Source organism: Panthera tigris, chromosome B3 (assembly GCF_018350195.1).
Source record: "Panthera tigris isolate Pti1 chromosome B3, P.tigris_Pti1_mat1.1, whole genome shotgun sequence".
Classification (NCBI taxonomy): domain Eukaryota; kingdom Metazoa; phylum Chordata; class Mammalia; order Carnivora; family Felidae; genus Panthera; species Panthera tigris.
In genome coordinates this window covers 58,382,609-58,397,094 of record NC_056665.1, presented here as the reverse complement: position 1 = coordinate 58,397,094, position 14,486 = coordinate 58,382,609, and the positions used below count along the sequence as shown (strand labels likewise).

At 51.0% G+C, this 14,486-nt stretch overlaps 2 protein-coding genes across 2 annotated transcripts; one reads left to right on the top strand and one right to left on the bottom strand.

The window, feature by feature from the left end:
- The first annotated feature begins 763 nt into the window (after nucleotides 1-763).
- On the top strand, nucleotides 764-4,510 carry DUOXA2 (dual oxidase maturation factor 2). The gene is made up of 6 exons (XM_007081764.3): nucleotides 764-1,271; nucleotides 2,407-2,464; nucleotides 2,745-2,879; nucleotides 3,133-3,346; nucleotides 3,652-3,866; nucleotides 4,225-4,510. The coding sequence occupies exons 1-6, from the start codon at nucleotides 1,125-1,127 to the stop codon at nucleotides 4,416-4,418; spliced, it is 963 nt and encodes a 320-aa protein (XP_007081826.1). The 5' UTR covers nucleotides 764-1,124; the 3' UTR covers nucleotides 4,419-4,510.
- Nucleotides 4,511-5,356: 846 nt separating this feature from the next.
- DUOXA1 (dual oxidase maturation factor 1) lies at nucleotides 5,357-13,574 on the bottom strand. Its single transcript, XM_015537408.2, has 7 exons — nucleotides 13,534-13,574; nucleotides 8,350-8,526; nucleotides 7,966-8,023; nucleotides 7,497-7,631; nucleotides 7,077-7,290; nucleotides 6,616-6,833; nucleotides 5,357-5,919 (listed from the first exon to the last, which is right to left on the bottom strand). Exons 2-7 carry the CDS (start codon nucleotides 8,494-8,496, stop codon nucleotides 5,663-5,665), a joined length of 1,029 nt encoding a protein of 342 aa, XP_015392894.2. The 5' UTR covers nucleotides 8,497-8,526; nucleotides 13,534-13,574; the 3' UTR covers nucleotides 5,357-5,662.
- Between the last annotated feature and the right edge of the window lie 912 nt (nucleotides 13,575-14,486).

Genomic DNA, 14,486 nt, shown 5'->3' with positions numbered 1-14,486 from the left:
AGTTAGTGTCCCTCATGTCTACAGCCCACACAGGGTGAGGAGGTGCCAGCTGTTTTCACTTCTGGAGCAAAGCTTTAAGGAGCATCACCAAGGACCCACATCCCACCTCTCTCTTTTCAGGACATCTAGTAGGCACTGATGCCAGTCGCCACTTTCCACCTGGTGGAAGAACTAACCCCAACCAAAGGAACACACAGGGCACTAGTCCTCTGGGGTTTGTCAGTCCCAGGCAGAACTTCACCTCCAGCCTTCCAGGGCTCCCCCCCTACCCCCCAGCCCAGCGCCCAGCTTCAAATCCTCATCCCCAACCGCTCAGTAACTGCTGGGAATCCCTGACCTGCAGCCATTGATACTCTGCAGTGAGTGCCTGTGCAAGGACAGGAGGGATAGGAAGATCATGCCCTAAACCCCAGTCCAACTTCTGGTTTAGGGCCCCCATTTGGGGCAGAAGTCTTTTCCCTTGGAATCTTTGCTTCTTTGCTCTCCTCCCTGTCTCCACCTTCCCAACACAGCACCCCTCCCCTCCCAGTTCTGAAGATCCCAGCCTCCCCGATGGCACTCTCACCCTCTTCTCTGGATGGCACTCTCACCCTCTTCTCTAGATCCTCGAAGGCCAGCTGCCCTGGTGTCCACTCAGGTCAGACTAGAGCCAAGAGTGTGCATCTGGGCGGGAGGCTGGCCTTCTTGCTGTGGAGTCAGGGCTCTTCTCATTTGCATAGCAACCTCCGCCCCTTATTTGCAAGTTCTCTTCCCAATCGCACCAAGCTGCCAAGCCCTGACATCCGCCCAGCAAGCTGCTCAGGCTGCTATAAAAGGGGTCCAGATTCCACACCACTTCCAAACACAGAGCAAACCCGCAGAGCCTTGAACGTAACTGGTTACAACCAGTGAGGAATAATTCCTCTCTCCCACCTACCCAACCCTGCCCCAGCCAATCCAGAGCACTTGAAGGCAACCGGCGGCCACTGCACTTCCTTAGGGAAAGTCAGGAGCTCAGGCTTGACCATCCCATTGAGTCCTGTCCAAGAACGCAGGGGACCGGATAAAGATAAGTGGGACCCAGGCTCGGCTGCCAGGTACCTGCTATTCCCACTCCAGCAGACCCAGCTTGGCCGGGTTGCAGCATGACTCTGTGGAATGGTGAGCTGCCTTTCTACCCCCAGCCCCGGCATGCCCCTGGCATCAGCGTCCCACTGCTCATCGTCATTCTGGTGTTCCTGGCCTTGGCTGCCAGCTTCCTGCTCATCTTGCCTGGGATTCGTGGCCACTCGGTAAGGGGGTGCTAGATGCTACGGCCTGGGGGCCTTGGGCAGCTGGTCTCTGGAAGACCTAGGACAGGTAATGTGGTTCCAAGTGCCTCCATGGATAGTCAGACTGAAACACTGAACCAGAGGAGCATAGGTGGAGCAGACAGAAGTCTGGGGCAGCAGGCACGCCTTTCCAAGAACCGGGGGAGGTTGAGGCCCTGTACAAAACAACCTGGAAACCGACCCCACTTAGATCATTCAGGAAGCTGATGCAGAGAGTGAGTGCCCAGTCCAGTAATCCTGGGGCTGATTCTAGTCTTCACATGCTGCTGGAGTCTCCTTCCCTCAGACTGTGGCTGCACTCCAGTCTCAGCCTTAAGATGATGACTTAATGACTGGCAGACCAAGAGGACAGAAACTAGCAGCTGAGACTGCTGTGTTTCACTGGTGTGAAAGTCTCAGCAGCTGAGACTGCTGTGTTTCTGCTGCATAGAGTTGCATACATATGAGTGCTCCCATCCTAAGGGCTCAGACACTCCCACCCAGGATTCGAAGTTATAACAGACTGGGTTCTTTTCCTTGGACTCCTCCCCCCTCACTTCTCCTAGAACCTAAGTTGTTTTTCAAGTCTATGGGTTCCTAGCTTCCCTGAGTCTTGATCTGTGTTGGTTTCCTTGGGAAACTGGTGCACCTAGGAATATCTGAGAGGCTGCATTCCCACCTCGTCTACTTGGTGACAGGACCCTGGGGCCACCCTCTCCTAGAGTAGATGACCCCTGCCTGCCTACCACTTCTGGACTCACTGAGCCTCACCATAGTAGTGATTCAAGTAGCCAGAAGCCAGATAGCTGGTGGGTGAAGGTGGTGGGCCTGCACCAGACAGAAAGCCATGTTGCAGGGTGCACTGGGAAATGGGACTGGGGCAGCAGAAGTGCATTGCTAGAAAACTTCAGAAATGGCAATGGCTCAGAGGAAACTGTACAAAAAACCAAGACTGACTTCAGCTTCAAAGCATCAGGAATGGAACTGGGAAAAGGGTGTGGTGCAAGAGGGGACAGTTTCAGAGGCACTAAAGATCTAGGTGGCATGGGGTCAAGGGAGGTCTTGGGGACTCTAGCCGGGCAGTTACCAAGCCTGACCCAGGTACCTATTCCTGCAGCGCTGGTTTTGGCTGGTGAGAGTTCTTCTCAGTCTCTTCATAGGCACAGAAATTGTGGGTGAGTGTGTGGTGCAGCAGGTGGGAAGAGGACCTGGGGTGAGGATGGAGGTGGGCAGAGGGCACCTGGGAAAATCGAGATTTGGGGTCGTGTCCTGCTCCCTCTTCCCATTCTTCAGCTTTCTAGTGCCCACTCTTACACCTTTACCATGTATACCACATTGGACCCCTAGACCCCCCCATCTCTCTGCCCTGCACCCTACCTGCCATCATCACCCTCCCCAAGCCATCTCCCCAATTCTCTCTGTACCCCTCCCCACACACTGTGCCTCTCCCCACAGCCGTGCACTTCAGCGCACAGTGGTCAGTGGGTGGGGTGAACACCAACACATCCTACAAGGCCTTCAGCGCAGCACGAGTCAGAGCCCATGTTGGTCTGCACGTCGGCCTGGAGGGAATTAATATTACACTCACAGGTGAGGGGGCTGGGGCAAAGTGAATTCCTGGGTTGTCGGACTCCATGGTTGGGGGAGTGTGGCAGGGACAGCTGGAGGAAATCTCGGACCCCACAGGCTCAAATAGTGTTTATTCCTTTTGGAGCCGTGCTTTCCCCAACCGCTGCCAAACCGCTTTTTCTCACACCTCCACTTTCCTCTCCGTGTTTGCTTAGTTGCGGGGTCCCCTGCAGCGTGCGGCTCCGTGACTCCACCGCCCGCCCGCCCTCTGCAGGGACCCCAGTGCAGCAGCTGAACGAAACTATAGACTACAACGAGCGCTTCAACTGGCGTCTGGGCGAGAACTATGCTGAGGAGTACTCGGAGGCGCTTGAGAAGGGGCTGCCAGATCCAGTTCTCTACTTGGCTGAGAAGTTCACCCCGAGCAGCCCCTGCGGGCTCTACCGCCAGTACCGCCTGGCGGGGCACTATGCTTCGGCCACGCTGTGGTGAGCGCTGGAGGGAAGCACGCGTGACTGAGGGAGGGACTGTCGCGGTGGGGGCGTGTGAGCCAGCCCCACATAGCTGCTGGAGGTGCGAGTTTCCACCTCTCGGGTCAGAAAGAAAGTCACGGGGTCCTCCGCACAGACCTGGGAACCCAGAGAGACCAGGCAGAGGCTGCGAGCCGGCCCCTCCCCTGTAAGGCTCCCCTGTGCCTACGCCATCACAGTCCCGGCTTTCCTTCTGGGGTGGGGACGGAGGGGGAGCGAGGCTGGGGTAACCCCGCTCACAGCGCAGTGGGTCCCCTCCGCAGGGTGGCTTTCTGCTTCTGGCTCCTCTCCAACGGGCTGCTCTCCATGCCGGTTCCGCTCTACGGGGGCCTGGCGCTCCTGACCACCGGTGCCTTCACGCTCTTCTCTATCTTCGCCTTCGCCTCCATCTCCAGCGTGCAGCTCTGCCCGCTCCGTCTCGGCTCCGCCACTCTCACCACTCACTATGGCGCCGCCTTTTGGGTCACCCTGGCCACCGGTGAGGACTGAGGAGGCGGATTCCGGGAGGCTGGGGTGGGGACTGGATTTATACTGCTGTGTGCTTTACAATGGACAAAACGAGTTCACACATATTATCTAATCTCCTCTTAAGAGTTCCTAGAGGCAGGTGTGGTTATGCCCGTTTTGCACATGAGGGGAGAGGGTTCTGAGGGGTTCAGTATCTTGCTCCAGTTAGCACATGAAACTGTGTATCGTGTAATCCATATCAGAGGTGTTCCTGCCCTGTGTGTTGGGGGAGGAAATGCAAGAGGTAGCCCCCAGGAGATGGAGGGGGCAGGCCAGACTCTGGCCTGGAGCCCTGACTACCCTGTTTCCTTCCTTCTGCGCTGCCGCAGGCATCCTGTGCCTCCTGCTGGGAGTGGCGGTGGTGAGTCTCCACTACTCTTGGCCCAGCGCGCTTCGCACCTTCCTGGACCGAAGCGGCAAGGACTATGGTAGCCAGGCGAAAGGGAGCTCGCCTCTCATCCTGAACAACCCACTGCATAAGCAGTTTGGAGCCCTGGACTTAACGACCAATACTAACCTCTGAGGGGGACTCATCCTCAGACTGTTACCCCACCTCGGTCCCCAGCAAGCCAGGTAGCAATGCCGGCTGGGGCTGGGCCGGGATAGCCCAAAGAAAGTCACTGCTCGGGAAGGGGTGGGGGTGGGGGAGCCACTGGGGAAAAGCAGGTGGCCTCAGACGGGCTGCAACTCCTGCACCCAGGGAAAAGTCTCCCAGAGTGACCTGTAAATAAATATTTTTCCTTTTTTTTTTTTTTTTTTTAATTGTTTCCATTACATTTCATGGCTTTCCCAGACTTAGGGAATATGAGTCCTCAGCGGACTTCTTGGGCTGGAAGCAGCCAAGTCCATTCTCTCTGCCTTGCCACGAGGCTCTGGGAGAGAGGCGCCCTCTAGTGAGCCCAAAGGGGAACTCACCAGAACCAGTATCTTCCTGAACTGCCCCAGGTGGATGGTCGGTAGGAGTGACCAGGCAGGTCACTATCCCATTGGCCCAGTGGGTTTCCCCTTCACTGGCCCAGGTGAGTGGACCTGGAGGGAATGGCATTTTTGAGGTAATTTACTAACTCCAGTTTATTCACTAAGAGGTGGTATCTGAGGGCTAACTAAAGTAGATGTCGGCAAGGCATAAAAATAAATCCTGGGATTATTTTTCAGGTCCTTGGCAAGACCTACAATCTTATTTGGCAGATTTGAGAAGTGAAGCTTAAAGATAATGTAGCACATGTGGTTGATATCCTGGGACAAGAAGTTTGGTTTCTTCTCTGGCCCAGGACTTTCATTGTACCAAGAGATCACACAAGTTGGGGAAGTAAAAGAAGAACAAAAGGGACCCAGAAAAAGGGAAACAAGAGGGATAAGAGGGACCATACAGGTATCACACTATAACCTCCCCAACACACACACACACACACACACACACACACACACACACACACACACACTATGTAAATGAAGCTGAGTTTCAATAAATGGCACCTCAAAGGGGCAAGTTATCAAGGGAAGGCAGGGTTGCTGTGCACAGACAGGCAGCACTTGCTTGGTCTTACCATAGAGACAGGGTTTATGGGTGGCTCCAATTTCTGTTTAGCATATTAGGGCTTTTTGTTTTGTTTTTTAAAAGGAAAAGCCTCTTTTTCCTTCTCCACCTATAGATTGGGGCTGGGGGGCTGAAACAACCCAACCTGCAGTCATTTCTGGTGGTTTATGAGGCTCCAATGAGATCTGGAACCAGACTGGAAGTCCGGGTGGCCACCAGGGAGAAGAGCCTTATAGGGTACAGTCAGGCTCTCTGGGATGCTCTTTCTTACAGCATGCCTCAGAGGAAGCCTCTGACAGGGGAATGTCCTGGGGCTCGGGACTCTCGGCTGTGGACCGGTAGCGAGGGCTCAGGAGTCCCCCTTCTTCAGGATTCCATTCCAGCGCAGGATCCTCTCCTGAACTCTGGGTGAAGAAAGCCTTCAGCCTTTGGGGATGCATCCTGTGGGCCACTGCCATGGCCAGGCCCAGCAGCACACAAAGCAGTCCTGGGGATGAGACAATAGGTGTCCTGCCTTGGTGATAGTAATACCCTCCCAAGGAACTCTTGCAAGAGCATCAGAACAACTCTCAGAGAATGCTGGCATCCCTGTTTCAGAGCAACTGGGATTCAGAGAAGTGACTAGCTTAGGGTCATACGGCTGGTGTGGCTCTATTTTTCTGAGCTTTGACTCTAAGTCCAGTGCTCTTTGAATTACATGTCAGAAGAAAGAGAGAGAGAACTCTGAAAATAGAGAACCCTGGGGGAAGGGCAGGGCACAGAGGAGAAGGCATGAGAAGGGGCATGAGAGAACAGGAGAGGAGAAAGACCTGTAAGACAATTTAAAGCCATGTGAAGCAGGAAAGAGAAGGGTTCTAGGAATGGGGGACATAGAGAAGAGTGTTTGGGGGAAGCGGGCATGGACAGAAGATTGGAAGATTTGGGAAAGAGTTGGGTGAAGGGAGAGTTAGGAGATGAGGAACATGACAGAGACAGAAGACACAGGGAGTAGGCATCTATGGGGGTGGGTAGTGGAACTGGGGAGAAAAAGCCCTGATGAGTGATGTAAGAGGGATGGGGCTTTAAAGGGAGGAAAGGCATCTTGGCCCCCAGAGGCAGACCCTCAACCCCCACCAATATTGTGGTCCCTGGCCCTCCCTCCCTGGCCCTAAGCCCTGTGTCTGTCTTCAGGGCTGGACTTCACCTGTGGTCAATGTGATCCAGAAGGCAGGCCCGTGGTGAGTGTGCAGCGTAGCAGTGCCCAGGCGCAGGGGACAGGGTGGTGTGAGTGATGTGGCCGTGGAGAAGAAGAGCAGTCCCAACAGCTGGAAGATGCCTGTGGCTAGCAGCATGTGGCCACCGTAGACCAGCACGGGCATGGACAGCATCACATTGGCCAGCAGCCAGCAGAGGAATGCCACCCTGGAGAGCCAAGGACCTAGTGAAGGTTGGCCTAAACACTTCTATTTGGAAGGGCCCACATGGAGGCTCAGGCAGCCAAGAATACCCCAGAGATGTGAGACACAGTTTTCTGCCTATAGGTTTCCCAACCAAGCACTGTGGGGTTGGTGCCAGCCTGTCCCACTAGGGATTTCCACATAAGTGGAGGAAAGATGGATAGAAACACCATCCCTGGGTCTAGGCTGGCCTCTATCCCACACTCACCAGAGCGTGGCTGAGGTGTAGTGTCCTGCCAGGCGGTACTGGCCATGCAGTCCACATGGGCTGTTCGGGGTGAACTTCTCAGCCAGGTAGAGCACAGGGTCCGGCAGCCCCTTCTCCAGTGCCTTTGCATATTCCTCAGCATAGTTTTCACCCAGGCGCCATGTGAACTCCTCATTGTAATTGATGGTCTCATTCAACTGCTGCACTGGGATCCCTGGGGGAGTGGGGCAGGTGTGCTTAGGAGGAACTCAAGCCTGGGTAGGGGCTCATCACATTAGGCAGGTGTGCAGAAGCTGCTATTAATCTCTGGAAATTTCCCTTCCTACCATCCCTCCATCCCGTAGAACTTTAGACCACACCAAATTAGATTCCAAAAACACAGCAGAATCTTCTCCCTCACAGGTAAGAACCATCACTTACCTGTAAGTGTAATGTTGACTCCTCCCAGCCCAACCTGCAGCCCAACGTCAGCACTGATCCATTTGGAACTGAAGGCCTTGTATGATGTGTTGGTGCTCACCTGGCCCACGAACCACTCAGAACTGAAATTCACAGCTGGAGTTGGGGAGTTGGACATACAGGAACTCAGGAAAATCTGGGCATTACTGGGTTAGAGTCAGAAGGAGAGCTCCAAGGGGTCTAGGTCTCTTTTGCGCATAATTGTTTATCTATTAACTAGCTCAGGGTCTAGCTCATGGTTAGCTTGACAATAATATGTTTGCCCAAGATGAATAAAGGGGTCAGAATCCAAGACTTCCTTGATCACACTCTGCTTATGCCCCTCCCACCCCCCCGGAATCAGAAGTTGCTGTAAGGCAACAAGGAGAGGGGAGGTTGGCTGTGGGGCAAACTAGATGGCACAGAGGCAGTTGCCCAGAATTATACTCACCTAGGATCACGGCCCCGATGAATAAGCTGGTCACCACCCGCAGCAGCCAGAACACCCTCTGAGTCACAGGGTGGGTGGGTTTAGGAAGGAACACCCTCCTTCCAAATCCACCCTTCCTCTTTCCATTCTTGGGTGTGTGGGGCAGGGGTTCTAAAACTGAGGTCATTTGGTCAATTGAGATCAGAGTGTCTGCCACATAATAGGTTCTCAATAAATTATGTGTTGAATCAATGAGTAGGGAGCTCCCTCCTGGGGGATGGGTGACACTTTTTCAGGACTGGAGTCTCTTTCCTGAGTCTGGTTGTAGTCAGAGAGTCTGGCCCCCTCACCTTGAGGCCAAGGTCTCTCTGGGGCTGGGTCTCCAGGGCTGGGTTTGTTTCTCACCATCTTGCCCCGAATGCCAGGTAGGATGATGATGAAGGTGACCAGTGCAGTCAGAAAGATGGCAATGATGACGGCCAAGGTGGTGTCCATTGGGAAGATTGGCTTGAGGCCAGTATAGAAGGGGAATGTGTGTCCAAAAGCAGCCATTTTGATGGGGCTGTGACAGGGAGGCGTATGCTGTAGGACAATAGATGTTTATGTCTATGAGCTAGGTACTATTCTTGGTGCTGAAGATACAGCTAAGAATAAACCAGACCAGTTCCCTCATCTCTGGAGCTCACCAGATTCTACTGCTACTGTCTTTCCATTGCTCCTCTGCCATCCATCTCCCTGTGTTTTGGCTGGGAGGGAATGAGGGTCTTGGCAATCCATCTCTGTTGCCCCATGCTCCTTTCCTAACCCTTAGGTCCCCTAAATCAGTGCCACAACCACCCTCGAGGCTTCTCTGCTTCCGCTGGGACTGTCTTAAGAAATATAATTCTCTTTTATCTCTCTCAGGCCTCCAGCCTAATCAGACAGATCACAGGACATAAAAAGAACTATATTTACTATATAGCTATCAAGCGAAGGCATAAGGGTGAAAGTTGGTACAGATTACAAAAAGATTGGCTTTCCTTCTCAGTATCCAAAGGAACAAAGGCCAGACAGCTTTGCTAAATATATAATCCAACGATATCATCAGAGGGCTGATTCCTGGTCCTGGCACTGCCCACACTGGTCTGTCTAGCTTTCTCAAGCACCCTGACTCCTCCTCTGGAAACTCTAAAATAATTGAAATCAACTTAGCTCACCTTATTTTACAATCAATGATCCCACCTCTGCTCATTTCCCTGTGTGTGATCTGTACTGGGGCCTTGGTTTGCCCAGGAGGCTCCATTGTTTATAGTCTGGCTAGGTAGTGTCTTATTAAGTGATATAGTGAAAGAATAAGTTTGAAGTTAAGCAGCTCTGTGTTTGAATTCTGTATCTGCCTCTTGCAAGTTACTTGACCCCTACAGATACTTGGTTTTATTAAAAGTAAGGATGACAGTGTTTACTTCACAGGGTCATTGTGAGTGTGAGACAAGATTGCGTGTGTAAAGTGCTAAGAATAATACCTGAAACAGAGTGACATGAATAGATAGAAGCTACAAGATTGGGCAAGAGAGGACATCTGACTACTCCATTTATCTCCTTATCCAATCCTTGTTGGAGAGAACCCTGGGCTGGAACCAGTTCTTCACTTATTTTAAAACATTAGGCAGGCAAATGACAACCTCGTTGGTCCTTGGTTTCCTCATCTGCAATTGGATATGATGATCTTCATGTCCCCTCTAGTTCTAAATTCTGTGATTCTTCTATAATACCCTGTGGCTCCCAACCTTTCACTCTCTTTCTAGGCTGGCCACCTCCTATGCTATCTCTGGGGCGGGGGGGGGGGGGTAGCATAGTGTCAGGCAAAAAGACAGAGAGACAGTTTTAATCCTGTCTTTTGGACAAGTCACGTAAGCTCTGAGCCTCGGTTTTCCCATGAAGTTTTGCTTTTTTCTTAACTCTTCAATTCTTCCATTGCAGGGGAATGGGTATCTCCTTTTCTCCTGGGCTCTCACTCCAATCCTTGCCTGCCTTCACAACCACCTTTCCCTAGTCATCCCCCATTTTCTACACAACTTGTCAGCTTCTCTTTCTCTGCTGGCTCCTTCTCTCAAAGATATGCTTAAATTTCTCCCATCTTAAGAACACAAAGAGAAAGGACCCTCTCCCTTGAACTTCTCAGTCCCCTCCAGCTACTGTCTTATCTCACTCTCCCCCTTTCATAGCCAGGCTTTTGGGAAGAATAGTCTATGCTGGTGTCTCCACTGCTTTATTTCCTCAACCCATTGCAATCTGGCTTCTCTCCATTCCCATCTTCTCCATTAGGTTATCACATGCTAAATCCAAAGGGAAGTTTTCACGTCTCATCCTTCTTAACCTCTCTGTGGTATTTGGCATTGTGGACTGTTTCCCCTTTCTTCAAACGTGTCCTCCTTGAATCTCCATGACGGCATGTTCTCCTGGGTCTCCTGCCTTTGGCCGTGACTTTTGTGGCTCCTTTGCTAGTACTTCCTCTCTCTGAAATGTTTCTGCTTCCCAGGATTCTGCCTTGGCTCTTTTCTTCTAGTACTCTTCATGATTCCGTAGGCAAACTCATCTATTCCCATGGCTGATGCTTCTCAAATCTATGTCTCTAGACAGACCTCTTATCTGGGCCAATTGTCCCATTGACATTTTCACTTGGCTTCCCCATGGATGCCTCAGATTTAACAGGTCCCAAACTGAATTCACTGTCTCTGCTCTGCTTTTTATTCTGTTTTCTTTGTCTCTTTGGTGACATCACCAGTGTATCAATAAAATAAGCTGGAAAGATGGACCATCTTATCTCCTAAACATTTCTTGAAACCATCCATGAATTTCCTTCCCTACTGCCCTGGTTCAGTCTCATTCTATCTTGCCTGGTGCCAGAACATTGTTTTCTAACAAGGAAATATAATCATTTTATTTCTTTGCTCTAGGTAAAACCTAATCTCACAATCACATACAAAGTCCTTTATGATCGGATCTCATCTACCATTGCACCTCCATCTTTGGCCCAGCCTAACCTCTAGCCATACTGAACTATTGGCCTCTCCCTGAATCTGACATACTCTTTTAACTCTTCATGCCTTTGTATATGCTATTTCCTCTGCCTGGAATGCTCTTACCCCTTAGCAAACTCCTTTTCACCCTTCAAGTCTCAGCTCGTGTTACCTCCTCTGCGAAGTTTTTTTTGACACCATTGGGCCAGTGTAGATGTTCCTACCTCTGATGTTCTGACTGCATTTTGAATATACCTCCACGATCACAATAATCACATTGGATTGTAATTGTTTGAACATCAGTCTCCCTATTAGCTTCTAATCTCCATCTTTGCATCCCCTGCATGTAGCATATACTAATCAGCTTGTGGGTTGAATGAATGAATATATGTGAATGAGTGACTTCCTCTCTGTAGGTGGCATCCTCTATTTCACACACAAGAGGGAGCTATGATCCCTCTGTGCCCTATAGAGTATTCTATTCTCATTCAATGTTAATTGAGTGTCACCAATATAGGCCTAAGGATTGGGCAGGAAGGGATTTGACCAACCCTGTCAATCTGTAGTGCTTTCACAAAATTTTCAGAAAGCCTCTTCTAGTAGTTGGAGTCCAAAGCATGAATGTTCACATTTAACTGAATCTGAAACATATGTTTCAACTCTAGCTAAAGCTAAGTAACTACGAATTGTGAATATATGATAGTGATATTTATTTTACTTATTGGTCTAAGAATTTATTCTTTATGACACCTAGACTAAAGCCATTACAATTGTGATGGAAGGCTTTATGTTTTTAAAAAGGCTGTAAAATGTAGAATATCTTGGTTAGTAAGGTGGGAAGATAAAGCAAGTTTGCTAATACTATGAATACATGTTATATGCTGAAATTTCAAAAACAAAGAGCTGCAATATAAGCAAATAATAATAGTGTAATGTACTTTGTTTAGCGTTACATATCAGCATTATTCCTGCATATATTTTAGTAGGAGTTTATAAAATACTTTACAAGAATGGCTCACCTCCATTAACGTGATGCTTCAAAGAAACACTAACAAAAGTCTCTCTGTATCTTAAGTACAGAAGGACAATGTTAACTTATTTCCAATTCACCAAAATATTTATCAAAGATGACTAAAGCAAAAAGACAGTGAATAAAATTCTTTTTGTTTAATTTAAGGAATTAGGTTTTCCTTAATCTCCATTGCCTAATCTAAAGCTAATTTTGGATGACCCTGATCCAAAATTGGTTTTAATAATTAAGCTAACAAGCCTCCTGCATGAAGTGGTGGGACTAAATGAAATGTCCCTATACCCAGCAATCCTGCTTTTCCTACAAAGCTTATAATTTGCCTCTGGAACATCTTCCTCCTTGGCAAGCCAAGAAGGGTCTGACAGTAGAATTTCTTCCAATCTGAGAAAAATCTCTTTTCAGTCTTCACTCCCTTTCCCCTAGCTCACTACCATGACTCGTATATATACACAATGTACCTTAATACAAATAAGTGCAAGATACAGTCAGACATACACCTACAATTTCATGTAAACAGAAATATAGACACAAGAAGAAAGTACTGCTTAGTAACATAGAGAACTAGGTACATAAACCCTCAGTCAGAGGCCCCTGTGACAAAACAGGTGCTTTCTCAATGGGGTGGGCCAATCCCCACATTCTGGGGTCCTCCTTTCTCACCCAGCCTAGAGAAGTGAGGGACACTTTTTCCCCCTTTCTGAACTCCCTTAAATTACTGAAGCATTTCTAATGCTCAGTTGTATTTCAGACGTTACCCAATCTTTACCAATCCCAGGTTGAAGTGGGGTTCCTGTGTGTGTTAAAAGGGGTGGATAAGAAATAAAGTTACAAATCTTTAAGAAAATCCAGCCTGATACAGCTGGTCTTCAGCATTCAAAGTTCTTACGTACTTTCTTAGTGCTCTGTGGCCTCTCTTAGAGTCTCCCTCTCCCCACATCCCACATCTTCTGGAACTCAGAAATACTATAATTCTCCAGGAAGGAATGGGTGACATGGCTGGAGTTGCCAAGAGCGCTGACTGGTGATACACAGCTATTAGAATGTGATTATTTTGTTTCTTTGGTGGGGGTTGATCCCATTAAAGTTAACAGCTCTGGCTGGTGAGAACTGTCAGAAACTCCTATCCCAGCCTCTTTTCTTCAGGAAGGTGTGTGGGCATGTGTATGTTGTTGCACTAAGGAAAGAATTAAGTGGAGAAACAGAAGAACTGAGAAGTGGGTTGAGGGCTGAAGTAAGTAGGGAGCCCAGGGACGCTGAATCATGCAAATACACTATCTAGGCTCCAGGCAGGCCGAGATAAGGATTCCATGTCTGTAAACCTTGTGGCATATATGGTCTTCCGAGGTTTTTCTTTTCTCCTCTTAACTTCTTACCAAGCTTTCTCTTTGAGTAACTCCCACTTGATCTGAACTTGCGGGGGGAGGGGGGCACTGGAAGTGCGCCCCTAGGGGCCTGGATGGGGGCAGCACTCCAAGGCCCCCTTCAAAACCCATCCCGACCACACCGACCCCAGCAGCTTCATCAACCCCGCCATTCACACCCGGACCACTGTCTTCCTACCTTCGCCCCTTCCACACAGTGCGTGCGTGGCAGCCCGCGCCGCTCGCTTCCTCCCTGTGGAACCTCACAAGCAGCGCTCCTGGGGGCGGGAACGAGGTCCAGACGTTCTATCACCGAATGCGCTCCCTTTCTCTTGGCGGGGCTCGCTTCCAACCTTCCTCTTCTCCTAATTCACTTAAGGACCAGGCTATGACTGGACAAACCGGGTTTGGGGTGCTTCCCCGCCCGCCACTCCAAGTCGCTCTCAACCTTCTCAGACCGCACCCGAGGATCAGAGGCGCTGCCCCCCGCCCTCGGTCTGGGACAGAGGAGGGACCGTGGACAAGAGCCGTCCCCTGCGCAGCCACCCCTCCGGCCCTTCCTCCTCCTGCCCCCTGCCCAGAACTCCCGGGCAGCTCCGGCACAAACCTAGAGATGCAGTCTGGAGACCGGTGGGGCGCGGGCGAGGCTGGAGGGCCTGAGACCCCGAGAGCTCACGAGGAACCCCAGGGGATGGTTGCCACAGACACTCTCAGGGTCTTAGGACGAATGTCTTGCTCGGACGCCTGGCCTGCTCTGCGGGCGTTCGCCGATCCTCTTGGTCTTGGAGCCCAGATCCGACGATATGGAGAGTTTCGGGGAGCGCCTCCACTGCCTCCCCCCCCCCCCAAGGTCTTCTCCCCACCCCCCAGCCCCAGCAGACTTGCCCCTTTCTCTGTCCCCGTAGCCGCACTAGCCGAGCTCTCGCCACGGACGAGACAGCTCCCCCACCTGAGCCCCGCGAGCCCGCGCCGTCTCACCTGGCGCGCTTCGGGCCTCTCGGAGCACTTCTGCGGGTCGCGGGCGCGCTGGCTGGCCTCCCGCCCCACTTCGCCCCGCCCCGCCTTAGAACTGGGCCGCGCCTGCCCCTCATCACCCCCGGCCCCGCCCGCCCTCCCCGCGCAGAGCTGCGGAGGGAGCCGGCCGGGAGCGGG

What these genes read in the sequence shown, in the direction of transcription:
- DUOXA2 (XM_007081764.3), top strand. Translation starts at nt 1,125, where the DNA reads ATGACTCTGTGGAATGGTGAGCTGCCTTTCTACCCCCAGCCCCGGCAT. An exon ending in CATAGGCACAGAAATTGTGG is followed by an intron (nt 2,465 to 2,744) that starts GTGAGTGTGTGG and finishes CTCTCCCCACAG; the next exon opens with CCGTGCACTTCAGCGCACAG. An exon ending in TATGCTTCGGCCACGCTGTG is followed by an intron (nt 3,347 to 3,651) that starts GTGAGCGCTGGA and finishes TCCCCTCCGCAG; the next exon opens with GGTGGCTTTCTGCTTCTGGC.
- DUOXA1 (XM_015537408.2), bottom strand. Translation starts at nt 8,496, where the DNA reads ATGGCTGCTTTTGGACACACATTCCCCTTCTATACTGGCCTCAAGCCA. An exon ending in CTGGCATTCGGGGCAAGATG is followed by an intron (nt 8,024 to 8,349) that starts GTGAGAAACAAA and finishes CCTGTGACTCAG; the next exon opens with AGGGTGTTCTGGCTGCTGCG. An exon ending in TACACCTCAGCCACGCTCTG is followed by an intron (nt 6,834 to 7,076) that starts GTGAGTGTGGGA and finishes TTGGCTCTCCAG; the next exon opens with GGTGGCATTCCTCTGCTGGC.